The 26,529-nt window shown below is 53.6% G+C and overlaps 1 protein-coding gene across 1 annotated transcript; it reads right to left on the bottom strand.

The window, feature by feature from the left end:
* Window positions 1-5,199: 5,199 nt before the first annotated feature.
* WNT9B (Wnt family member 9B) lies at window positions 5,200-26,221 on the bottom strand. The gene is made up of 4 exons (XM_004275694.3): window positions 26,121-26,221; window positions 9,112-9,368; window positions 7,283-7,548; window positions 5,200-6,399 (listed from the first exon to the last, which is right to left on the bottom strand). Exons 1-4 carry the CDS (start codon window positions 26,198-26,200, stop codon window positions 5,926-5,928), a joined length of 1,077 nt encoding a protein of 358 aa, XP_004275742.1. The 5' UTR covers window positions 26,201-26,221; the 3' UTR covers window positions 5,200-5,925.
* Between the last annotated feature and the right edge of the window lie 308 nt (window positions 26,222-26,529).

The following is a 26,529-nucleotide window of genomic DNA, read 5'->3' as shown; positions in this document are numbered from 1 at the left end:
ACTCTAGAGCCCGCGAGCCACAACTTCTGAAGCCCGTGCCCCACAGCAAGAGAAGCCTCCGCAATGAGAAGCCCGAGCACCGCAACGAAGAGTAGCCCCCGCTCGCCACAACTAGAGAAAGCCCGCGTGCAGCAACAAAGACCCAACGCAGCCAAAAATAAAGTAAATAAACTTCTTTTTTAAAAATAAAATAAGTGAAAGTGGAGGGTTGGGGCAGGCAGGGGACCCCACTGCCACTGTCCCTCTCTGATCACAGGTCATCCCTCTGGCCTTTCTTCTAGAGCAGAGCTTAGGCAGGACATGCTTGCTGGCCAGACGGTGACCATATCTCCCCAATGGAAATCGGACGTAGGGGATCATTCCACGTGTCTTTAGGAGTCATTGGGCAGTCATCAACCTTGGGCCCATCTGAGGAGCTGCAGGACTTGGGGTCACCACAGTCATGTTCCACAGCTCCTGGAACCCAACAAGGACAGAGCGGGGCTGGCAGGGGTGAGGGGCCCACAGGGGCAGCAAAGAGGGAGGCTGAGGCACTGCTGAGCCTCTAAGGTGGAAGGCGGGTCAGGGAGGCTGGAGCAAGGCTGTCTCATGATTGCAAGAATGGAAATCTCCCTTCCTGACCCCCCACGAGTGCTACTCTAAACGCCTTCCCCACCTGCTACAGGAATTCCATCAGGAGAAGGCATGGCTTCTCCCCCCTGCTCAGAGCTAAGTCATCAGAGAAGAAACCCAGGAATTGGAGAAGATTCTAGAAGGCAGTGGGTATGAGCTCAGGCATGAAAAAGGCCTGAGTTTGAACCCCAGCTCTGCCACCCACTCAGTGAATATTTCAAGCTCCCGGAACCTCCATTTCCTCATTTGTAGAATGGGGGTGGCAATTCTTACCCTGCAGGGTGATGGTGAAAATTAAAAGGAATGGTATGGTGGTAACAGAGAAGGAAAAGCTCTTCTTTACAGAAGAATACCAACTGAAAACTAGGCAAGGAATTATGGAATCAAAAAATCACCATTTGCAATTGATTTGGACAAGGATCACCAATGGATGCTGAAACTACTGGGTAAAGCGTTGCTGGGCAACAGGATGGTCCCAGAGTCTCCAAGCATCACCCTACAGATGAGTCATGAACCACAAAGGGAAAAAGGTAACTTTACATGGGAGAGACCTGGGGGAAACCACCTAAACCAAGTGATGAAATTCAGCATCACCAGTAATGTTGACAAATGGTGGCCCCTGACAGCATGCACAGAGAACGGTGCACACCACCAAGTAGACCTCTTGCCAAAATGTTTAACCAAAATCTAATCATAAGGAAACAATCAGACAAATCTCAGTTGAGAGACATTCTACAAGACAGCCAGCCTGAACTCTTCAAAGCATCAACGTCGTGAAAACAAAGAAGGCAAGGAGACTCTGCTAGATTAGAGGGGGCTAGAGAGACATGACAGCACATTCAGTGCCCGATTCTTGAGTGGATCCTGGATCAGGAAAAAAAGCTCTGAAGGATATTTTGGGGGACAATTAGGGCAGTTTGAATAAGGAGTGTGTGGTAGATAATATTGTGTCAATGTTAAATCTCTCAGATGTGATGACAGCCTTGTGATTCTTTTGGAGAATGTTCTGGCTTTTAGGAGATTGGTGATAAATTATTTGTGTCTTGGTGTCTGCAGTGTTCTCACAAATGGATCAACAATATACACATGTATTTCCCTCTCTCTTCCCCCCGCCCCATCTACATAGGTATATATATATATATGTCTGCTCCTTGTGGCACCTCTGTCACTGCTCAGAACCAGCCCGTCTCCGGGCCCAGGAACACAGGGTAGAAGGAACACGTCAGAACAGGCACACAGGTGGAAATGCAGGTGCCTTCACGGTTGGACTGTGAATCTCCTTCTGCCTGCCTCCCCGGAGACCCCGTGTGGATCCCAGCAGGCTGAAGAACCAGGGCAGGGCAGGGACAAGGCTTCTCTGCTGACCTTTGCTCCCAAAAGAGGCCTCCACCCGCATCAGACCCCCAGGAGCAGCAGCTGGTTGGGGACATGCACTTGCACTTCCCAAAGCATGCTGGGAGGGCAGTGGCCAGGGAGGGACTCTGAGGCTGACAAGTAAATGACCGGAACCATTGCACGGCCGTGTGTCTCATTTCTCCTACGGAACCGTAAGTCCCTGAAGGCTCCTGCTCTGCCTTAACTTGCCCCATCCCAACCTGCATGGCTGGCCATAGGACGCGGTCACTAAAACTACTTGTCATCTCCAGGAGGGGACCCAGGCTCTGGCCTGGTCCAACCAGGTATATAACCTTGGGTGGGTCACCTCTTTCCTCTGGGCCTCAGCTTCCCCAGAATCCATAGAATGGGATGACCCACCCCCGTGCTACATACTTCTGAGGGGAGGCAAGAACTCATACTTCGGAGGCCAGCAGCTCTGTGTTCTAATCCTGAGACCAAAGCTTGCCAGTGGCATTCGGGAGCCTTCACACCTCATAGCCTCCGTTTCCTTGACCATGAGATGGGCATGGTCGTGTCCAATACGCAGAGTTATTGCAATAAAGCGAGACAAAATAGGTACAAATAGCTGACACGTGGTTTATTGGTTTATTGTCTCTCTCTCTCCCGCTAGAGTGGCAGCCCCACGAGGCAGGGACTTGGTCTCCTTCACTGCTGCACCCCAGCATCTGGGGTGGTGGCTGGCCCTCAGTAGGAGCTCCCTAACCATCGCTGACTGAATGGATGAACAGAACAGGTGCTCGATATACGATAGGTCTGGTTGTGATTCTAAAATGTGCTGAGACAAAAGCTTTTGAAGTTCATGGTTGTTGAGAAAGGAAATTCTGGGAAGCAAGCAATAATCTTCAGGGCTGGCATGGGTGTCTCTGTCGCTCTGTCAGCCAGTGGAGGACACCAGGAAGCTGGGCTTATCTGGACCAGGGGCAGACATGATGTGCCCACAAGAGCCAGGCGGCAGCACGCACAAGTGAGGTGGGAGGTACCTAGCAAACTGGGGAGCCCCCGTGCATCCTGTCTGATAGGGGTCCCTCTCTCTAGCTGACTGCGGCCAAGGTGGGAATGCAGGACCAATTTGCCAGTGCAGCTGATTTTACAAGAGAAGCCAGGAAGCCAATTGAAGACAAATCATTGTTAAAAGAAAAACACAGATGAGAGCAAACAAAGCCCATCTGTGGGCTGGCAGGGGCCCTGGGTCGCAACCCAACCCTCTCAGGCAGTGTGGGCAGAAGGAGGGAGGGCCCAGGGGTGGGGCCCCCGGAGTGGCGTCTACGGGGTCCTCATCTCTCCAGGCCTCTCAGGCAGTCCCAGCCCCTGAGACACAGGAAATGCTGACACGCTGCTGAGATCCAAAAGGCAGGGTCGCACACAGCCAGGGAGGCAGCCGCATCCCTGGGTTCTTGGACTCGGGGTGGATCCAGACTTGGGGCTTCCAGGCTCTGGGTAAGTCAGCTCCCATAATCTGGCCCAGGTTAACGTTCAATAAATATTCACTGAAAGAACCTCTTCAGTGTGACTTTGAACACAGCCCTCCATCTCTGGGCCGCATCTTGTAAAATGGGCACAGTTACGTAGCCGCCCCTACCTCACAGGGATAATGGGGAAATCAAGTGAGATTAAAGGGACGAAAGTGTTTCCAAAGATCAAAAGTGCTTTACAGATGCAAAGTGTGGTCGTCCTTGTCATCATTATTACCATGAGCAAGACGAGTTTGGCCAGAGCAGAAGAGGGGGCCTGGGACCCAGAAGAGCAGAGAATTTACAACAACTTTACAAGGAGGATCCGGATCAAGCCCTTCAGAGCTCTTGTGCAGAGGGGATGCTGCTCACGAGCTCTGGGACAGTCCCGGTCCAGGGACACGGAGCCCACAAGACCTTCTCCCCGGCCACCTGGTGTCCAGCTGGGTGGGCGCCCCAGTCAGGGCAGCTGCAGCTCCCCAGATAGACGGCTTCCAGCAGAATACACAAGCCCCAGAGCGGCTGCCCATAAAACATAGAAACTATATAAATAACATAAATATTTTCTCATATCTCTTAGCTATATAAATTATTCTCTTTTGCCCTAAAAACTATATATGTGAGGTAGACAAAAAAAATACCCTGTGAGTGTTTCCCTTAAAGCTGTAGAAGGAGAGGTCCGTGGTCACTGGTCCCAGGGGCCCCAGCGGGGCTGAGGTGGACCTTTGGGGGCAATTGGAAGAGAAAGGGGTGGGAACAGGGAAGCAGAAGAGGGGAGATGGCTGCACAGGGAAGACCTCACAGGCCGAGGGGCCGTCAGAGCCTGACCCGTGCCCTTGGCCTGGTCAGTGTTAGTGGCCGACTGTGGCCGCAGTCCCTCAGAGGCTACCCTTTATCTTCCTGCCACCCCGGCACTGCCAGCCATGGACTTGGGATGCAGATGGCATGTTGGTGGACTGGGCGCCCTCTTCCTGCTGCCTTATGCCTAGGGCTGAGCCAGGGTGGAGGCAGGGTTGGGGTCTCGGAGGAGGAGGATAGAGGGGGCTGGCAGAGAGAAAGTCTCCTTGCGATTGGGGAGCGGAAGAAACTAGGGAAACAGCCCTCTGTCCTTTTTCTCTTCCTGCCAAGATGTGGGCCAGCTGCTTGGGTCAGCAAAGTCACTTTCGGGAGGGGCCTCAGGTCAATTTGGCTTCTCATCAGAGCCTCTGCTGCCAAAGATCCTTCCAGCATCCCTCCGGAGGCTGCCTGATTCACCGAAGACGGGGCAGCTTCTCCTCGCCCTTGGAGATCACAGGGAGCCGCGGGGGCTTCCTCCTGAGGCTTGCACAGATGGTGTCTCAGCATTCGGCTGATTCTGAAGAGTTTCCTGTCTCAGCAAAGGGTCAGCAACTCTGGGTTCCGGGAGAAAGGAAGCTGACAGAGGGCGCGGCAGGGCCAGCAAAGCAGCCAAGGGCGTCCCGAAGGAGGTCACTTCCTCCCGGCTGGCATCGGGCTCTGCTCTGGGAAAGCACACAGCTTCCAGCAGAGTGACCCCTGCAAGGTCTTGATCCTGAACCAGAGAGGTGTGTGTCCCTGAATGAGAGCCCTCAGCCTGGCAGGTCCAAGGGGTGTGCATGCATGTGTGTGGGGGGTGCCTGTGTGCACCCGTGTGTATGTACCATCCTCTCTCTCCTCCCTCTCAGGGCCTCAGTAGGCAGCAATGGAAAGGTCCACAGCATCAGAGGGAATTAGCAGTCACTTCTCTTCCTCAGGTAAGAGCCAAAGTGGGGGACCATTAGTAAATGAAGGGGTCCCCCAAGGCGCCAGGCTTAGCAAAGACTTTCCCACGCCTATAACGCTAGCCCTGGTAAAAATCTGAGTTAGATGAGTAGCTGTGAGTGTACAAACGTAACCGAATCAGAACTCATAAACCAAGTCTTGTGTATCACGAATGCCAGGTGCACTGGGGCCTCACAGCACAAGTGGACCCCGGTCACACTTACAGCTGGACTGACCCATCCCAGGCAGACTCCGGCCTTTGCTTCTGACTGACCCTGCCTCCCTGAGCCTTCCTGGCCCAGAAGCTCACCTCCCAACATCTTGCTGGCTTTAGGCCACTAATCCCAGGAATCGAGATGGCGGGATGCACCCCCTCTCCTCTCCAAAACCTCAGTCCTGCCCTTCTCTTGGTCTCCCTTATTTCCCTCCACATCCTTCCCACTCTGCCCTCCCGCTCCAAGTCCTCAACAAGGCTGGGGACCCTTGGGTTCAGGGGTGGGGCTCCCACCTTTCGAGTCAAGGGAGGGGAAGGCTGATGGGGCCCAGTGGGGAGAGGAACACATGTGCACTGGCATGCACGTGGGTGAGTGCATGCACGCTGCGTGCACCTGCCCAGGGGGGCTGGCTGGACATCTGGGTGGCCTCGAGGTGGCCCGGTGCCATGCGAGGTCCTGGCAGAGTCCAGCTGCCACACTGGGCAGGGGGCCTAATGCTTACAGGTGTACACAAGCTCCTCCTGCACGCACTGCTGGCACTCCACGTAGCAACACCACTGCACCTGGCAGTGGCAGGAGAAGGCCACCAGGCGGCTCTGGGTGTCATAGCCCCGCCCGCAGCACAGGCTGCTGCAGCTGGCCTCCCGGGAGCACACCCTGCCCGCTGTGCCGGGCGAGTACTTGCTGGGCCGGCAGAAGCTGGGTGAGTCCTCCATGTAGACCAGGTCCCCGGGCCGTGGGGCCGGGCCCCTGGTGGAGCTGCCTGCTCTGGCCGGTGCCCACAGCTCCAGGCGGCCCAAGGCCTCGTTGGTGGCGCTGGACACCTTGACGGCTGAGTCGTGGCGCAGCTTTAACACCTGGCCTGTCTCGCGGAACGGGGAGAGCTGCTTCCAGCAGGTGCGCACGGCGCAGGAGCCCGACACGCCGTGGCACTTACACGTGGTCCTGAGGCCACTCTTCACGGCCTGCGAGGAGAGGCGGAAGGGAGGCGTGGTCAGAGACCCGGGCCCACAGACCCCAGAGCACCAACCCTGGCTGGGAAGCAACAGGAGGATGGGAAAGAGACAGGGGAAGGTCCCCATGGGGGGCGCAGATAAGACTCTAGCCGGCCCACGTGGCACCTTAGTGAAAACTAGCTCTAGGCGCCCCTTCCTCTGGGCAGAGACGGTCCTCACATCTTGGTAAGAGCAGTGTGGGCCGGATGTTAGCCCCAGCTCCTCCCCTGGCCCAAAGTCCTTGTGGAGCAGACAGCTTGCACAACTGAACACAGCAGCCCTGGTTTACACAAACTCAGTGATAAGGAAACAGAACACAGAACTCTTAAAGAATTTCTTAAAGAAATGGAGGCCTAGCCTCTCCCAGCTTTCTGGTCCGAGTAGACCTAGATAGCTTTTACCCTCCCGCCCTCCCACTACTGTGTGACCTCAGCCAAGTTCCTTCCCCTCTCTGGGCCTCCTCTGTCTTCCCATCTGTAAAATGGAGAAGGGACAGGGGTTGTACCAGGTCAGTTTTCAAACTACCTTGGCTTCTAGGACCTCCAGGAAGGCCAGTGCTTGGAATGGAGACCCTTCTCCAAACATGTTTCTGCCTCACCAAGGCCCCATCCTGAGCCAAGCTCCCACCTGCTGCCCAGCCGACAGTGACGTCCAGGATCCTTCCCTACTTCCTGGTACCTGGTAATGGTCCAGAATGGATGCCCAAGGAATGTTGGTTGCAAGGATGAGGTTCATCCTGGGCCAGCTCTGTGCGTGTGCTGGGGGCAGGGCGGATAATGGCCTCCTAGAGACCTCGCTCCGCAGCCCTGCACTCTGGCCGGGAAGGGCTTGGGTCACCCGGGAACGTGCTCACCTTGATGCCCACGTGGGTGTTGTGGGCATCTACCCGTGCCCGCAGGTCTTTGCTTCCTCTCTTGGGCCCCAGGAAGTTGTTCAGGAATTTGGTGCTGTACTTGAGGTTGTCGCCGCACACGCCCCACTGCCAGGCCTGCCGGCTCTCCAGGCCCGGAGAGTCATCACAGGTGCAACGCTCCATGCGCCCGGCACTGCAGGCCCGGGCCAGAGTGTGCGTGAGGGCGGCCGAGGACACCGCATACAGGAAGGCCGTCTCCTTGAAACCTGGGCCGGGCCCCGGGAGGATCGGGAGGGAGGAGGAGAGTGGGCTCAGGGGCTGTCTGCTGCCCTCTGAGGATACAGTGGGTGGTGGGGCCACTGTGGCGAGCAGGATGAAGGGCCTGTGAACCTGAGGGCACAGCTCAGGCAGCCTCCCTGTCACCTGCCCTTTAAACTCAGCATGCAAGTTGCTGTTTAAATGGAACTTCCAATTCCCAAGGGAGTGTGTGCCCAGGTTCTAAGGGCAGCAGGACAGGGGCTTCTCCTTCTACTAAACAGGTGAGAACACAGATGCAGAGAGAAGTGACATGGGCATCTGGCGAGTGGCGAAGTGGGTTAAACCATTGATCTTGACTCCAAGCTGATGTGTGAGCAAGTTGGACACCCCGTTTCTGAGCCCCTGATCCTCTGAAATATGCTTCCTGATGCCTCCCAATGTCACCCTCTGCTACCTACTGGGGAGTAGACCCAATGACTGAGTGACCTCGGGTCTCCCACCTGACTGGTCCCAAACCAACCGTCCACCCACTTCCAGGACAATCACAACGCTTGCACTACGGGGTGCAGCCCAGAGCTGGCCTCCCTGTGAGCTCGCTACCTTCCACCTGCTCTCTGATATACCTGGGGTGCTTGTGGCGCTGAGGTGGGGGGGGCATCAGCTCTGCCCAGACGCTCCCAGCCACGGGGAACAGTTGCCTGAAAGGGGGTGGGCTGCTCTGATGCACCATCGCTCCCTTTTTTGTCAAAAGCCCATTGATGCTTGGTGATAGTCACAGGATGACCTTTTCCCCCACTTGGGCTGAATGCTTTCTGAGGGAAGATGGGGTCTTGCTCGGCTCCATATCTCCAGCATCCAGCACAGTGCCTGGCTCACTGAGAGCCTCACCAGATGCTTAGTGAAATGATGGCCAAGTGGAGACATGGGGCGGGCAGGGAGGGAGGGAAGGAGCGTGGGAATGGAAGGGAGGGAGGGAGGGAGCGTGGGAATGGAAGGGAGGGAGGGAAGCATGGACTGATGCTTATGATCAACAAAGAAGCAGGTGAGTCAATGAACAAATGAAGTCTGTTGTTGGCCTGTGTCATGTCACTTGGCCAGCTATTAACTGCCATCCCTCCTTATCTGCTCTCATACCTTTGTGAGTGTGAGTGTGTGTGAGTGTGAGTGTGTGTGTGAGTGAGTGTGTGAGAGTGTGTGTGAGTGTGAGTGTGTGTGTGTGTGTGTGTGTATGGAGGCTGAGGGAAGGGACTGGGGGACCACCCAGCTCATCTGTGGGCTCTTCCAGGAATGGGTTGTGCTCCTCCTCTCCTCTCTTGTGTCCTCCTTGCTCCCCTGCCCCCGCCAAACAGGGAAAAGCTAGGGCTCATTAGCTCCAGGACCCTTCTTACTCAGGACCGCGCTGGGCTCGTAAGGGCAACGTGGTCTTGGGAATGTTGGAGTGGGAAAGGCATCCTCCTCCTCACCAACCCTCCTCCCTCCCAGCCCTCCTCTCCCCAGCCCTCCTCCCCCCAGCCCGCCTCCCCCACAGCCCGCCTCCCCACAGCCCTCCTCCTCCCAGCCCGCCTCCCTACCTCTCTTGAGCAGCCCCGTCCTCCCCTCTAGGCTGCAGTTCCAGCGCTCATGCCGGAACTGGAACTGGCACTCGAGCAGGCTGAGGTGTGCGGCATCCTGCAGGGTCTCAGCCAGGCCTGGCTCCCGCCGGCAGAGCTGCTTCTGCCGGCGGGACAGCTTCAGGAGGTCACACTGCTTCAGGTGGTCCCCACCCTGTGCTGGGGCAGGGGCGGTGCCCAGACCTGGGAAGGGTGTCAGGACCTCCCGCCCGGTTAGGCTAGAGGGAGCAAGAGAGAAGGGAGACCAGTGACCCTTGGGTCGTGACAGGGGAGGAGGAAGGATGACAGTCTCTAAGAATGTGGGGCAGGTGAGTGGAAGGGCCTTCCTGGGGGCTGCACTATTCGCCCTTCTAGGAGGGAGGCTGGCCCCATGGGGTCATGCCCCCATTTTACAGAGCAGGAAACCAAGGTGCTTATAACAAGAGCTAGTGCAAGATCTCAAACCCAAGTTTTCCAGAAGCCAAAGTCTCTGCTCTTCTTACCCACCTTATTCCCCAAACTTGCCCAATCAGAAAAATCATCTGAGGTGCTTATTAAAAATACAGATGCCCAGGATCTATACTTAGCAATTCTGCTTCTCTTGGTCTGGAATAGGACCTGGGAATCTGTATATTTTCCACATTCCCTGGGCAGCTTTGGGGATCAAATATTGCACATAGCATTGGCTGCTGCCTGGCTTGTATGTTCCTAAGAGGGGCAGGCAGAGGGATGTCGACAGTAAGAAGACGTCCAGCCAATTTCCCTGGTATCCCTCTCTCCCTTACATTAGGTTGCTGCCCAAGTAATGCCGTGCCAACCTAACTTGTTTCCATAATCCCCAGAGAGATCTTTAACCATCTGGCCACTCCATGCCTGTTACAAAAAGATACTTAGGGAATACCTGAATGGATGGAACGGTGGAAGGATGGAGAGATGAAGGGAGGAAGGAAGGATGGCTGGATGGACTGACAGGTGGATGAAGATGAAGGAAGTATATTTTCATGAGGCCACCAGCTCCAGACTCTTTGCTCTACTATATCTGAAGTCCACGGATGCTGACGTCAGGCTGCCACGTTCCAGTGGCCCGTCACTTCCTAGCTGTGTAACCTAGAAGCACTGATTTTCTCCTCTGGAAAATGGAAAGTGTGATCCTCGCTACCTCCTGGGGCTGCTGGGAGGATTATTTGAAAAGTTACTAACCACAGGGCCTGGGACTTGCTGTTTCACTTTCCTGCTAGCTGGAGTTTCTCAAAACTCTTTCCTCTTGCAAGATGTTTTACTCTCTAAGCTGGGCAGAGTCTTCCCTTTGTACAGATAAGGAAACAAAGGTTTTACAAAGAGGCAGTGACTAACTTGAGTCTTACAGCAGATCAGCAGCAAGGTGGGGACTACAGTGATTTTTTTTTTTTTTTTTTGGCTGTGCCCCGCGGCATCATAGTTCCCCCACCATGGATCAAACCCATGCCCTCTGGACTACAAATAGAGCTCACCCTCCCTCCGCCCAGAAGCGGTCCATGAGATGTTTCTCCCAGTTCAAAATATATGCTGTCCTGTACCCTGGCGGCCCTCGGAGTGGGTGAAATATACATCATTCTGGCACCCAGGCTGGAGGAAGCAGCCCCTTTCTGGAATTTGCTGGCCTTGTGGCCGTGGTAAAAGATCAAAGGTGGAACGAGGCGATGGCTCTTAAAGCTCCTGCTTGGATGGGGCCCTTGTCACTTGTGTGGCCAGGTCTGGGCTGCACCCCATAGTGCTCAAGGGCCCCCAGCCAAGGCAAGCCCTGTGACCAAGCCCTGAGTGGTCAGAGAGGCGCACATCCCACAGGGCCAAGGGCGCGGCTCTCCTGTTTGGAGCCACCTGCCCCAGCCAGGACATCTGGCTGGATGCCACACCTTCCCCGTCCACCCCAGGGAGGGTGTGGGTCCTGGCCGGGTCCCAGCTGCCCCCAGAAAGTGCCCGTAGATCCCAAATCCATCAGGTGCAGCCAACCCAGTGTGGAGCAAATCTCGGAAACCCCCGAGCAGAGACAGATGCTATCGGGCTCCTCCTGGCCCAGCCTGGCCCTGGGCTCCCCTCCCAGACAGGGTGAGGGCAGGGACCCGTTAATCATTAATCTGGGGGCAAATGGGTAAATTTCCAGTCCACCAGGTCTACACCCAAACCCCTCCCTGCAGTCTGGCAGGAAACCCTTAGAGCTTGACCCTTGGCAGGTCCAGAGCAGAACCCAATGTCAACTCCAGCCCAGGAGACCCCACCCTGACTGACTTCCGGTGTGGAGGGCAGCTTGGGGGCTGCAGGAGCAAAGGGTGCAGCAGCCATCTAGCCCCTCAAATGTCTTCCTCCCCACACCAGGGACTGGTGTGAGGGGCAACTTCTGTTCATGCAGTTCTTGTGTTTCCCTTGTAGTAGTGATTAACAGATGAGAGAACGAGCAGGGAATGATGGGAATTTTGGCCAACATGACAGCAGATCCTTCAAGGATCAAATTCCATTATAAGAACAATAGCTATTATTTTTATATCATTATAGCTATATTATATAATATATAATGTATAATTTATATTCTATTATATAATATTATCTACCACGGGGTTTTTTTTGGCCATGCCATGTGGCTTGTGGGGTCTTAATCCCCTGACCAGGGATTGAACCCAGGCCCAACAGTGAAAGTGCCAAGTCTTAACCACTGGACCATCAGGGAACTCCCTTAGCTACCACATTCTGAGTGCTTATTACTAAGCCCTTTAAATTACTCTTTCAGACACCTGTTGGGTTGGCTGCCTACCTGTTCCTTCTATCTACATGGTTACCCTGTCGGCCATTTTATACCATATGATCTTGCTGCTCTGGCCTGCTGATTGGACCACTGAGGATCACATGACCCAGGCTGGGCCAATCAGTTCTTTCTCCGGGAATTTGGAATTGGACTTAAGAGAGCATACATTTGCTTTCTCTCTTTCTTTGACTTAAGACAGCATACAGTTGTTTTCTCTTTCTTTGGGCTTGTAACTCAAGAGATAGAAAGCTGGTCCAAAGAGTGATCCAAACCCATAGAGAGGAACAGAGGTGAAAATGGGAGGGAGAATTTGGAGAGCTTTTCAGCCCCTGGCCCCAGAGTCTCCCTGTGGTCATCTCTGTTCTTACTTGAGACACTCCTATCTGTAGAACAATGTCAAGGCTGAGAGTCAGTTTGTCTAATTAAGGGTGCCGTCCCTGGTCACCACCTTCTGACAGCTGTGGAGTACCAGCACACCCTACGCTGCACTCGTGAGCCAGGCTCGGCAAACACATTTTCCTCCCATCAACAGGCCACTGTTTTTTTAATTTCGTGTAATAGACCCTGTGATTGATGGCCCCAGGAGTCCAGTATAAAGTCGGTTAATTTTATTAGCAGTAATGACACTTAGTAGCGATTAATGGTCAGGAAAGGCAGCCAACCGCACAGGAGCTTCAGGCCATACTGGGCCCAGGTCTGCCCAGGGCTGCTCTCCAAAAAGGCCCCCTCACACTGCCTCAGGGGCCCCCATAGGACCTAGGAAGACAACCGAGAGACATACCAGGACCCAGTTTCCCTTTCATTTGTTTTCTATGTTGCACTCTGGGACCATTTTTTCTTTGAAGAAATAGTGGCAGGACATCAACCTTAGAAAATACCTCAACTGATTTCCTTAAACAGTGCTAGTAAATGCTCTGACACATGCCCTGTGGCTGCCATGGCATCTGCTAGAGACGGTTTCTTCTTGGACCTCAGAAGAATTTTAGGTGTTGCAGGTTCCCGTCGGTTCCGGGGTCCGTGGGCGTGATCCGTTCCCATTGAAGAAATCATTCTATCTGGCACTCCAAGCCTGAGAACCCCACCCACCAAGCCCTTCTGCAAAAACCTCTACATGTTAGTTGCATCTTGAGGGTAAGATGTACAACCAGAGAAGATCGAGTGAGCTTTGTTGAGCCTAAGGTGATCCAGACAAAATCTGGGGTTTTAATGAAGACACCTCCCCATGGTCAGGTGGGACGCTATCAGTCAAGCAAGCGAGCGCTGCTCTGGACTGAAGAGCAAAGGACAAATAACCTGTAAACTTGCTGATTACCTTTCTGGGCTGAGGGATAAGAGCACCTGCAGGCTCCTGCCTGACTCAAGTGCCCCTGAGCCACCTGGGACCAACCCTTCCCCATCAGTTGCACCTGCTTTGGCCCAGCTGGTCTGTCTCCCCAGTTCCTGTTTCCTGCCGGGCTCTCCCAGGTTGACTTCCAGCCTCTTTTGTCCCATTAGGAAAGCAACCACCCCACGTGACCGTCTCCGTTCACCTCCCTTCTTTGCCCCCAGCCTGTGCCCCTCTATCCTTTGCACCCTCAGCCCATGGCCCTTGGTGGTCAGGTCGATAAGACTGGAAGCCCCCACCTTCACACAATGAGATGCCTTTGGCTTTGACCCCAGAGCCTCCCCAGCCACTTCCCAGGCCACCACATCTCCCTCCAAAGTGGGAAAAGTCAAGGGTGCCCCTCCGGACTTCATCTCACATCCCGCGCCCCCAGACCCCCTCTGTCCATGCCTGGTCTTCCCCGCCCATGCCTTCTTTCACCCTGCGCAAGGCTCACACCATCCAGTTTTGGCTAAAGCTGCCCCATCTGGGATGACCTTGAAGGAAGCAAAAGTAGGTTCTCCCAGGCTTTGGGGAAGCCTCCCAGGAGACTCCTTTGGTCTATGGTCAACAGGACACCAGGGACCAGCGAACCCCTGAGCAGAACTAGAGTTCACCCTGGAATGATCACCCAGCACTTGCTAGAGTGTGGGGACCAAAGGACCTCAGGCCCCCAAGGCTGTTCTGGCCTGGGTAGTCTGGTCCCAGGTCTGCCCTCACTCACTGGTGACCCCAGGGATGTCCACTCACCCCCTGAGCTCATTCTATCTAACAAATACACCTTGACTAGTGGGAGAGCATGACTGGAGCCTCAGTTCAAATCCCACCTCCGCCTCTTACTAGCTGTTCTACCTTGGGCAAGGCACTTCACCTCTCTGTGCCTGATCTGTGAAATGCAGATAATCACAGGACCTGTTTCACAGGCTTGTTGTGAGGATTAAATGAATGAACATCTGTAGAGCTCTTAGAACAGTATCTGGCACACGGTAAGCTCCAGGTAAGTGTCATTCTTAAGCATCTACTACGTGCCAGGTGCTGTGCTGGGTGCTGGGACACACACTCATAACCTCAAGGAGCTCACAGTCTGGAGGGAACTTGGCTGGATTCAGAGCACTGCAAACTCTCCCCAGACCCCAAGGGGCAGGGAAGGAGAAGGCTCTGAACCAGCCCAAGTCCCAGAGGAACAATAGCTGCTCAGGGACCTGGATCAGATCTCCTAACACCATCTGGGTAAGACCCTGACCTCAGCCAGTCCCCTCCTGCCTGCAGTGGGAGGCCCGGGGTGGAGAGGTGGCTGAAGGAAGCTCTTGGGAGCTCTCTGGAGAAGGCTCGGCAGGTGTAGAGCACTTCCCATCACCTGGGGGTGCCCAGGCTCTGTTCTCCCACCCCCACCCCCATCCCTGTTTCTGCTCGAGAGGGTCTGATGGTTCCAGAGGAGACCGCCCCTGGGATGTGGGTGGGTGAGCAGGTGGGTGGCACAGGACAAGACTGGCGGTTCCCAGGACACCAGGTAATGCCAGCCTGTCTGGACACTTAGCTGGAGGGACCAGGAGCTGTTCCTGGCACCAGGGCTGGTGCCAACTGCAGGCAGCTACCTGGGAACCAGGAAAGCCTTGCCCTGCCTGGAGCATTGGCCTTGGCCCCGCAAAACCCTATTAGATGCTCCGATAACAGGCTTCCTCCGCTGCAGGGCCATTTGCATGGTAAGTGCACCTTTTGTGCTTTCATCTCAAATATCTCAGCCCACCTCTCCCGCCCTCACTAAATCCCCCTACACACACACACACACCACACACACACACACTCACACTCACACTGACACTTACACTCCCCACCCCCACCTGCCCTCTCCAGTCCCCACCTCTTCCCAGCAGGGGAGAGTTAGTGAGGACAGTGTCTGGCCCAGGAAAAGAGGGCACATGGCTCCGGGCAGTCCTTCTTCAGACAGGGGGCCCCCTCCACATCCCTGGCTCCTCTCCCCTCCTCCCGTCATCTGAGGGGCCCCGAGGTTTACTCTGCTGAGAAGCACATCCCTCTCTCCATCCTTCAGACTCGTCTCTCCTTGACAAGACTCACTGTCACCTCATACGTCCTCCATGAGGATGTCCTTACTGAGCAGTCTTAATGGCAAATTTGGCAGGTACCGTTTCCCACTTTTCCTCCAACTCCCCCTCCCCCATCCCTTCACTCACTCTTTTATTTAAATATCAATATTGAGCATCAGCTTCAGGCCACAGAAGACCAAAACAAACCAGACTGCTCACTACATCCCTGTCTGGGTCTCAGCCTTCCTTTCCTCCCCACCTCTTAGCCTCAGAACCCACCTTGAGGACTGAATCAGCACACCTCCCCGCCCCCCACCAGCCCACCCCTGGCTCAGAGAGAAAAGAGACTGGCCCAGCTGTGGGCTTTATCTCTCCCAGAACAGCTCCACTTCCTGTTTTGCAGCCGCCCACTGGGCTGCCTGCTGAGGATGGCATCGTGGAGACGGGTGCGCAGGAGCTAAGTGGGCAGCAAGCAGGCCGCCCAACAGGCTTGCTTTGCATCTCAACAATCTCGGGTATTTAGAGCCTGGCTGGTGCAACATCTGTGGAGGAAATGCTTCCCCCTTCCTCCTCCTGTCTTCCTGCCACTCCGCTCAGGCTCAGGCTGAAGCTGAGGAGGGGAAGTCTGTCCCTGGCATGGATGGATCAGGTGGCACAGTGACCATGGAGGGTACCAAAGTCACTCCTGTGCAAAGGAAGCCCTCCCCTTCACAAGTCTGGGATGATAAGCATCTCCCCCACTTCCCTGGCTGGGTCCAAATGTACACCACTTGGATCATTATATTCTAGGGCTGGGGAAACCCTTCAGGATCACCCAGTCCAGATGTTTTGCCCTGATGGCTTCTGGGAGGTACCCCAGAGGCTTCTGCAGTGCAGGCAGGAAGGCAAGAGGTTTGCCAAGTATGCAAGTCTCTGCTTTGATCTGTCTGGTGCCCTGGAAGTTCATGTAAGATTCTTGTCCAAGATGATCCACTGAGTTAGTGGCAGGGCTGGGGCTGCACCCCCGGTCTCCCGATTGCTTCCATCAATATTGGCGGTCTCTGCTTTCAGTTTTAATGTAACACTTCAGGGAAGCAAAAGCAGCCTTCACCATGGTAAATGTCTACGGTGATCGGAACGCAAGGCTGGTAGGACTGAAGGGAAGGAAGGCTGGTCAGGACTCCTCTGGCCCCCTGAGCAGCTGAAAGGAGAGAGGACCCTGGTCTAAAACTCAGTTTCTTTTCAGCCAAGAGTCAGAAATAAAGCTTGGAGCAGTGGGCTGCCAATTCATATTGAAGTGTGAGAGTCTGATATAATAATGCCAGTACCTGAGAACATACTTTGCTAGACAGAGGAAGCTCAAAGGAGAGAGTGTGGGATCAGAGAAGAGAAGAGAAGAGAAGAGAAGAGAAGAGAAGAGAAGAGAGAAAGGGGAAGTCTGGGGTGAGGAAAGGAAGGGGAGGAGAGGAGGGAGGCTGGAAGCCTTAAGATAAGCTTCCCCAGCTTCTTGGGTTCACAGGCCCAGCCCTGACCCAGGGGAGGAGTCGTTTAGGGGACACAGCATGGGGACGGCAGGGAAAGGCAAGTAGTCGCTGAGGCCGTATCATCTTGGGGCAGCCAACACCCACACCCAGCTCTGCCCCGACCATGGGATCCTGGCTCATGGGCTGGCCAACTTTGGCCAAGTTTTTTTTTTTTTTTTTTTTTTAGCGGTACGCGGGCCTCTCACTGTTGTGGCCTCTCCCATTGCGGAGCACAGGGTCTGGACGCGCAGGGCTCACGGGCCCAGCCGCTCCACGGCATGTGGGATCTTCCCGGACCGGGGCACGAACCCGTGTCCCCTGCATCGGCAGGCGGACTCTCAACCACTGTGCCACCAGGGAAGCCCTGGCCGAGTTTTTTTAACCATGATAAGTTGACCAACTAACCAGCTTGGCAGTCCCTTGGGTGGTCACCCTTATCCCTGTGGACAGGCAGGCTCAGGCTGGGCTGTGGGCCCTGGGAGGGCCTGGCCCCTGGTGAATGCCTTGTGTGTGATCACCCTGTGATGTGGACAATTCCACTGTTTACATATGCTCTCGGAGGAGATGTCCCATGCTGCAGATTCCATTTGTCCTCCTGCAGGTCCCAGGGATGGCTCATGCCCCTCCACACCCCTCCCCTCAGCCCTAAGGATAGCAGGAACCTCCAGCCTGGTCAAGGAGCCACTCCCTGAGTATGCCTAGTGAGGGCCCGAGTGGTCAGGACAGCCCCAGGGTATAGATGGAGTTATAAATGGCTTCCCTGAGAATACAGCAGGGTCCTCCAGAGCAGGACCAGGACAACTTCCCACCTTGGAATCTCCTGGATGCAGAGCCAACCAGGGTTGTAGCAAAGGGCCCCTCCCCTCATGCCAGGCCATGCTCTTCCTTGTCTTCCTGCCATGGCTAACTCAGTCCAACCTCCATGCCTTTCTTCATGCTGTAATTGCTACCTGGGTTGCCTTTCCCAGTCTAAAAGCCCTCGTGGATCCCCTGGACTCTTATAACCACAGCCTTTTTCAACACTTGACTCAAAAATGCAGGGAATGGGAAAGGTGATCCTGAGGCCCTATTCAGCTCTAGTAGCCTAAGATGCTTCTCTGCCTCTTCCAGGAAGTCCTCCTTACTTGCCAGCCCCATCCCACTCTAACCATCCAACTTCTCTGTCTTCTCCCAGTTTTTCGGATGTAGTACCATTAGTTCTGCACGGCTCACTTATTTTCTTCCTCCTCAGGGCTGTATAGACAGTCTCTCCAAATAGGCCGTAACCCCCTTGGCAGAGGTCCTGGTTTCTCATCCCCTGAGGCACCCCCATCCCCAACCCAGGCACCTGCTGACTGCATACATCCCTCAGGTGCTAACTGCCAGGCAGAGTATAGCTCCAGGCTCTCCCTCAGTCCCCTCCACTCCCAGGTCCAAACCACTGGCCTCCCTGCCGTCTCACTCCCAGGCTGCAGGGGTTACCTAATATCCCCCAACCTCACCACCAAACCTTCCCAAGCTCAAGCCTCGAAGGCTCTGGAAGGGCGTGGCTCTGGAGGGGCGTGGCTCTGGAGAAGCTTCCCTGTGGCCATGCCTGCCCCAGCCCTCAAACTGGGATCTGGACCGACCCAGATCTCAGGGCAGTCTGGCCTCGGTCAGTCAGACCCTGACTCCTCTGACCAGCTTAGCCCCTATGGGGACAGGGAGAGCCAGGCTGCTTCCCTCTGAACCCCAGTTTCTGGGGATAAGCTGTGCTTGGGCAGCCAGAGCCTCCCTCTGATACACAGTGAGAACTCGGTCCAGGTCTTTCTTTAAATCTCAATGTACCCAACCTCTCGCGATGACACGTGACAGGTTCACAAAATTTTATCCAAGATTCTGGACTCCAGAAATCTCCGACAACTACAATTTTGGGGTACAGTTGTGGCGAACTCATATGGCAGCAAGACTTGACCTGAACCAAAGTGAGAATATTTATGGTCTATATTTATCCCAACACGTAGATGTTTTTCCTGCAAAAATAATCGTGTCCGATTACTGGGGGCCGCCCTATACCTTGCTAGGGATATGATGTTGTACGTGGTATGCGTATTGTATTATCTTGCTAAAATTTGAAAACTCCTGAAATCTGAAACACATCTGGCCTCAAAGGGATTGTCACTATGGGGAAAGCAGACCTTCTCTGCTCTTGCCCTAAAACTAGTCTCTTTGGAATTTCCAAGACAGACTGAACATGGTGGTTTGATTTTCTCTTGATTCTTTGAGACTCTTCACCCTCTCTCTTCAGTCTCTCCAGTGAGAGGGTCTGGGCTTGAGGTGTCTGCCCCACCCCCAGCTCATCTCTGCTGCCCCCAGGATTCCCATGGAAGGCCAGGTGTGGTTGACTTCCAGAGTCTGTTGGGGGCTAGTGCCTGCTCTCTGCTTTGCTTCCCATTCCTATGCTGACAGAGGCCGGGTCGTGGCCAAGCAGCATGTGCCTGAGAGGGCCATGCAGAAAGAGCAAACATGATGGGGCAGAGAGGGAGGTTCTGGGGGCGAGGAAGGGTCAGCAAAAGGGAGAGGGGACTGCCCACCCTGACACTCACTGTGGACCAGGAAGCAATGCTAGGGACCGTGGGTGGAGTCAACCAACAACAGGGCCCCAAGACTTCCGCTTAAAGGGCTCTATGCACGAATCGGAGACGTGAGCACATAAAAAATTAGGTAACAAACCAAGAGTTGAAGACATGCAGTGCGAGAGATACCTACGACGTACGCCAAGTGAGAGATGTAGGCTACGGGGTGGAGGGCTCAGAGGGTCAGAGCTGCCCAGGGGAAGGCAGGCCTCAGCTGGTAGTCAACAGGCGCAGGAGGCAGGGTTGAAGAGGTTGGCTCCGGGTTCTGACAGACTAGAATTCAAATCTAGGTGCTGCCCGCCACTGGCTTTGTGACTGTGGGCAAGGCACTTGGCCTCTCTGAGCTTCCCCCCACGCCCCCACTCACCTGTAAATGAGGATAATTCCACCAGCATTTACCTCCTGGGATGTCACAATGGTTAAATGAGACTATGCACATAAAGGGCTGAGTATAGGAAGGATTCAAATTATATAACGACTGGATAAAGATGAAGAGAGGAAGGAACAGATGTCAAAAAGATACTCCTTAACCTGGGATGCTCTAAGATGGGCCACTAGATTTCCTGGACTCCATACATGTGGAGAGCATTTCAGCACTTTTATATACATAAAACCCTCATAACGACCCTACAAGGTAAGGATAAGCCCATTTTATAGATGGGAAAACTGAGGTCAGAGCAGTTAACTGACTTGCTCTGGGTCACAACTAGTAAGTGGTTGGCTGGAGGATTTGAACTCGATCTGTGTGATTACAAGTCCAGTGCTCCTTACACTATAGCAGGGCATTAGGCTGGCTCCCATCCTGCTCAGGCTGATGCCAGGGTGAGGGTCTCCCTCACAGCACCTGGCCCACCTCCTCCTGAGCCCAACTTCTACCTGAGCACACAAGCCTAAAGGCACCAGGACCTCTCTTCCTTAGGAGATTCCAGCCCAGGTGTCCCCCAGACCCCTTGCTTCTCTCTCTTCTGTTTCCTCCCCACTCAGCCTCAGAAACTCCACCACCGTCCACTGAGGAGGCTGGTTTGACCCCAGCTCTAGAGCCCAGCTCCTCATGGGTTACAGCTGAGCCCAGAGACAAGCTAGCCTAAATTCCTTCCCCCAATACAATGATTCTTATCAGTGATGTTTGGCTTGCAATCTACCACCCCAAAGCAGTAAAATTTCTTTTACCCTTTCTTCCCTCCAACCGTGTTTTTCTCAGGACCCAGTCAATTCCTAAAACTGTTTTTAAAAACACATCCAAATACATAAAACACTTAGGAATAATTTTTTAAAAGTTTGCAGGACCTATACACTGAAAATTACAAAATACTGCTGAAAGAAATCTTAAAAGCCCCCAAAAGAGAGATATGGGCAGTTTATAAACCTGAAGACTCAATATTATTAGAATGTCAATCATCTATAAGTTGATTTATAGATGCAATGCGATCCCAGTGAAAATCCCAGCAGTCCTTCCTGCAGATATTGACAAGTTGATACTAAAATTTATGTGGAAATACAAAGGATCTAGAGTAGCCAACACAATTTTGAAAAAGGACAGAACTTATAGTACTTGGTTTCAAGACTTACCATACAGCTACAGTGATCAAGACTGTGGCATTGGCCTAAAGATACACTTATGGAATAGAATAGAGAGGCCAGAAATAAGCCCTCATATATTGGGTCGATTAATTTGCAACAAAGATGACGATGAAAAAAGGATCATCTTTTTGACAAATGGTGCTGGAACAAGTGGATATCTACATGGAAAACAATAAACTTCAACATTTACCTCACACCGTCCACAAATATTAACCCCAAAAGAATCATAGATCTGAGTGTAAAAGCTAAAACTAGGAAGTTTCTAGAAGAAAACATAGGAGGAAATCTTTGCAGCCTCTAATAGGCAGAGATTTCTTGGATGAGACACACAAAAAGCACAAACCATACAAGAAAAAGTTCAAAAGTTGTACTTCATCACAATTAAAGTCTTCTGTTCTTCATAAGATAACAATAAGAAAATGAAAAGGCAAGCTACAGACAGGGAAAAAATATCGCCAATACTTTCTGACAAAGGACTTATATCCAAAACATGTAAAGAACTCTTACAACTCAATAAGACAAATAACCCAATGAAAAAGACATTCAAATGACCATACGATCCAAATATCCAGTCCTAGGTATGTATTCAAGAGAAATAAAAACATATGCCCACAAAAAGGGATGTACATGAATGTTCATAGCAGCTTTATTTGGAATAGCCCCAAACTGGAAACGATCCAAATGTCCATCAACTGGTGAATGAATAAACAAATTGCAGTACATCCATGCAGTGGAATACTACTCAGCAGGAAAAAAGGAATGTGCTACCGATACATGCAGCAACATGGATGAATCTCAAAAAATTATTTTGAGCAAAAGAATTCATACACAAAAGGCTATATACCATATGATTCCATTTATATGAAACTCTACAATGGGCAAAACTAAAGTGACAGAAAGCGGGGAAGTGGTGACGGGGGCGGCTGGTGGGAGAGTGTTGACTGCAAAGGAGCACAAGGGATCCTTTGGGATGATGGCACTGTTCCATATAGCAATTGTGGTGGTGGTTACACAGGGTATACATTTGTTAAAACCCAAACCGGGGGGGCTTCCCTGGTGGCGCAGTGGTTGAGAGTCCACCTGCCGATGCAGGGGACATGGGTTCGTGCCCTGGTCTGGGAGGATCCCACGTGCCGTGGAGCGGCTGGGCCCATGAGCCATGGCCGCTGAGCCTGCGCGTCCAGAGCCTGTGCTCCGCAACGGGAGAGGCCGCAACAGTGAGAGCCGCGCGTACCGCAAAAAAAAACCCAAACCATGCACTTAGAATACATGCATTTTATTGCATGTAATGTTGATTTGGAAAAAAAAATTAAGGTTGTGTTTTGCTTCTTCACAATGATGAAACTTCCACAACCGAAGAAGATGGTTAGAACCCTAGCAACCAACAAGAGTGAGCCTGTACTGAGCACTTAGTATGTGCCAGGCACCCTACCAGGCCCTTTCATTCGTTGTCTGAATTAAGCCTCACACCAGCCTTTAGGATGGGTATTATCATCACCCAAAGCTCAGACAGGTTAAGACATGTGCCTGGAGTCACACAGCTAGCAAGAGGCAAAACCAGGATTCAAACTAATTTCTAGATGACTCAAAAGCCTGTGCTTTCATAAACGGATCTGTACCATCCCTAGATAGGAAAGAAACCCAAACAGGGCAGAGGTCACACATTTAAAAAGCACCATCAAAGTCAACTACGATTTTAAAAGCTGCATCCGCAGGAACTATTTCTAGATACAAAATTCACTGAGATGACTTTTGACAAGGCCTAACATATACCCAGCTCATCACATAATACAGTGAGTGTTCATTTATAAAACACCACAGAACTTAAGATTTGCAGAATTCCCAAGCCATTTGAGCCAAGACATGAGCTCGTGAGTAATCCTAGACTTCCAAGCCAGGACCAGCTGGTTAGGGAACATTAGGACCTCCAGATGCTAAAGACCTTGAAGGCAAGTGACTCGATCGTGGACAACACTGCGAGTGGTCCAGAGCCAGGACAAACCTGGTCCACCTTCCATCCCACTGTCATCGTGCCATCCTCCGGGAGCTCACCGGATACCCGAGCAGGGTTCAGTGCATCTCATCTCACTGCTGAGGACAGAGGAGAATGCTGTGACCTCACCCATCCCACTACAGCCAAGAATCTGACAGATTTAACCAAGTAGGGGCGGGGGCAACCCTCTACCTCCTCACCCTCTGCAGCTCCTTTGCAGCTGCAGCTCTCCTGGGTGACCACACAGTATTAGCTCTAGTGGCTAATACTCTCTGTAGAACAAAGAGTCCAGATTGGCGGCGGGACCTGGTTTCTATCCTGCCTCTCCCACTAGCTTGCTGTGTGACATAGCATGAGTCACTGCAACTTTCTCACCCTCAGTTTCCTTTTGGGAACTATTTACACCCATCCTGTATACCTCAAGAATGGGTCTGAGGATCAGATGGCAGAGGGGCTGAACAAGAAAATTATCTGTAAACTGCAATACTAGTTACGTTATTATCGGCATCACCAGAATTAGGTGCTAGGCTCAAGCAAAAGCACCAGAAGCAGTTGCTGGCTCACTGATTCGGGGATGACGGTTCCTTCATCTGCAAAATAGGAATAATAATACATGACCTGCTTGAAGCAGGGAGTTAACCAGAGAAACTTTGGGGGTCACTTCCAACTCTAAAGCCTGACTCTATGATCTTAAAAACCCCAAGAAGATTGGCCTCACCTGCTCTCCTGATGTCTGAATTTTCTTTTATCAGGATGCCAAAACACTTGATCTTATAATCAGAAATGAGACTTCAGATGCAAATGACCTAGAGGGGGGAGAAGCACATTGCCTCACATTCTCACTACAGTGTTATAGCTTCCTTCCAGAGAGCGAATTCGGATAGTACGATGGAAAACCTGGCCTAACTGAGTCATGAAGGGGCTTCCTCAGTGAGAATTCGGGCTGCATCCTGTCTGTTCTCTGAGACCAAACACAGAACAGCACAAAACCCCAGTTTTAGCTTATTCTCTGAACATTTTTCCTCCTCCCCAGACTGGGGTGGTGGTGGCTTGAGTGTGTTTTGCCAGCTCTGTCCAGGGGGGCTCACGACTTGGAAGAGGTTCCCTCTCAGCCCCAACCCATGCCTGATCCACCATCTCCCTTTTCATTTCCAAGACTGCCCCCTTGCTCACGGTCCTCAAATTCTAAACCTGTGCACTGCCACAAACTCCTTTCCCTTCCAACCACACCAGGCTGGGTGGTTCCAGCTTCCTGGAGCCCCTCTCCTCCCATCTCATCTGGCCCTTGCCCCATCCTCAACCTCCAAACCCAAGCAAACACAAGGATTGTGAAAATGAGCTGATATCCAAGAGGATGCAGGCACCATTTGTCCACACCCCTCTCCTGCCCCCACTCTCCATTCCAGCTCAGAAACCCCTGCTGGGGCTGGAATACCAAGACACTGTATCTCCTTAATAATTAGTAACATTAGTTGAGCATTTACTATGTGCCAGACCCTGTTCTAAGTGCTTTACATGTACTAACTCACATGATCCTCATATGAAATAAGCACTATTATTCTCATTTTAAGGATAAGAAACTGAGGTACAGAAAGGTTAAGTGACTTGGCCAAGAGCACACAGCTAGCAAGCAGATGGATTGGGGATTGAGCCCAGAGTCTGTGCCCTATAACCATTTTATCCTGTCTGCTGAGGCAGGAGCAGTGCCTTTTCAAGACTGAAATCATTGGGAAACGAACATGAATGCACAGTGCTCTTGAAGTGGATAGAGAGGCTCAGTCATATCAAGTTTAGCCCCTTCTCTGTACAAAAGGGAACAATGAGGCCAGAGACTAAGTGATCTTCCCAAGTCACCAGCAAGCTGAGCCCTGAGCTAGGGTCTGGGCTGATGCCACCCGCTATATATTTCAGGAGCGGCCACTGCCCACAGCCAAGGCATGTTTTAACCAGGGGTCATGACCTGGAAATTAGCCCACAGCCCTTATTCCAGCCTGTGCAGGACCTCTCAGACCCTCTCAGACCCTTATTGGCCCTCTCCCTGCCAGGTCCTTAAGAGCAGTCTCTGGCAGGTCACTTGCTTGGTGGTTTATGTTTTTTGGTTTTTGTTTGTTTGTTTTTGCCTTTGCTGGGGTCAGACTGTAAACCTCATCTTGATTTGGGGTGAGGATCACAAAAAGTGCCATGATTTAAAGTAAGAGACTGTATATATTTAGAACAGGCTTTGGGTGGAGGTCAGGAAAGTCCCTTCACACCCACGACCCCATCTCCCACCCCAAGTCCCTGCAATTCAGGGTCAGAGAAGGAGGGACAATTGCCCTGTAACTTGCTCTCCAAACACTGCCCACTCCCACCCATTCTCTCCCCAGTTGTCACCCCCAACTCGGACCCTCCTTTTCCAATCATGTATACCGCCTCCCCTCTTACTCTCTTCGTCATTCTCCTGAGAAGTCACCCGACGCCAGGTCTGAGATTTGGTTGGGTTTCCCCCACAGACGGTTCCCTCCCGCTCTCCAGCTGACACTCCCCACGGTCCGCAGATTCCCCCATCCCTCTTGGATCAGCGCGATCCCCTCCCCCAGCCTCGGTAAAAACCCACCCCACCCATCCAGCCAGCCCTCCGGGTCTCCGCTCTGCGGGGCGAAGGCAGAGGGTCGGGAGGGAGCCCCAGGCAAGGACGGGTGGCTGGACAGAGCCCAGGATGGGGGCGGACAGGGCACCGAGTGAGGATCCGAGAGGGCATCCGAGCGCGGGAGGGACGCCTTGGACAGGCAGGGACAGGGAGCCCCGGGGAGGACGGGGACAAGGTGCGAAACGCCTGCAGAGTCCGGGAGCTTGGGTGGGGGTCTGAGACCCGGCCGAGTGGGCGGGATGAGGTCTCGGACAGGACGGGGTGAGAAGAGCGGCGGTGAAGGGGACCAGAACTCGGGCGCTAGAAGGTGGGATCCGGGTCCGAGTCGGGGAAGCCAGAGAAGGAGTTCTGGGCGCGAACTCCGACCCCGAGATGGGGCTGGGTATCACCGGGGCTAAGGTCTGAGTTCGAGATCCCGCCGGGGCCAGGGCCAGCGGAAGGGAAAAGTTGGCCTTGCTGCAGCGGGAGGAGGGGAAGGCAGGCAGGCCGGGGCGCGGCGGGCACTGACCCGAAGTAGGCGGCGGCGGCGGCGGCGGGCAGCGCCAGCAGGCAGAGCGCGGCCAGGGCCAGCGCGGGCGGGGGGCGCATGATGCCGGCGGCGCGGCGCCCTGTCGCATCTCCTCGCGCCGCTCCGCGCTAGCAGCGCCGCCACCAGCCGCCCGCGGGGCTTTAAACCCCGGAGGGGCGGAGCGGGCGGGCGGACAGGAGCGGCGCTGGCTGCGCACACCCGCAGGCGGCGAGCCCCCCGCCTCATTGGCCCCGCCGGCTTGCCCCGCCCCGTCGCGGGTGGGGCCACCGCCCCGGGTCCGCCCCCGCCCCGCCCCCAGCTCCCGCGCCCACCCTCCCCAGGTGAGAGCTCACCTGACGCGGTGCGGGCCTGGAGACGCGGCGGCTGAACGTGAAGGTCCCGCGCCTGG

This window comes from Orcinus orca, chromosome 19, assembly GCF_937001465.1.
Source record: "Orcinus orca chromosome 19, mOrcOrc1.1, whole genome shotgun sequence".
In the NCBI taxonomy this organism is placed as follows: Eukaryota; Metazoa; Chordata; class Mammalia; order Artiodactyla; family Delphinidae; genus Orcinus; species Orcinus orca.
Note: the sequence above shows the minus strand (reverse complement) of the source record. Positions and strands in the feature narration are given on the sequence as shown.

Bases quoted from the DNA above. Each gene is read 5' to 3' on its own strand.
- WNT9B (XM_004275694.3), bottom strand. From the start codon at position 26,200: ATGCGCCCCCCGCCCGCGCTGGCCCTGGCCGCGCTCTGCCTGCTGGCG. The intron at 7,549-9,111 runs GTAGGGAGGCGG...GGCCCGGCCCAG, and splicing joins GACGGGGCTGCTCAAGAGAG to GTTTCAAGGAGACGGCCTTC. The intron at 6,400-7,282 runs GTGAGCACGTTC...CTCTCCTCGCAG, and splicing joins ACACCCACGTGGGCATCAAG to GCCGTGAAGAGTGGCCTCAG.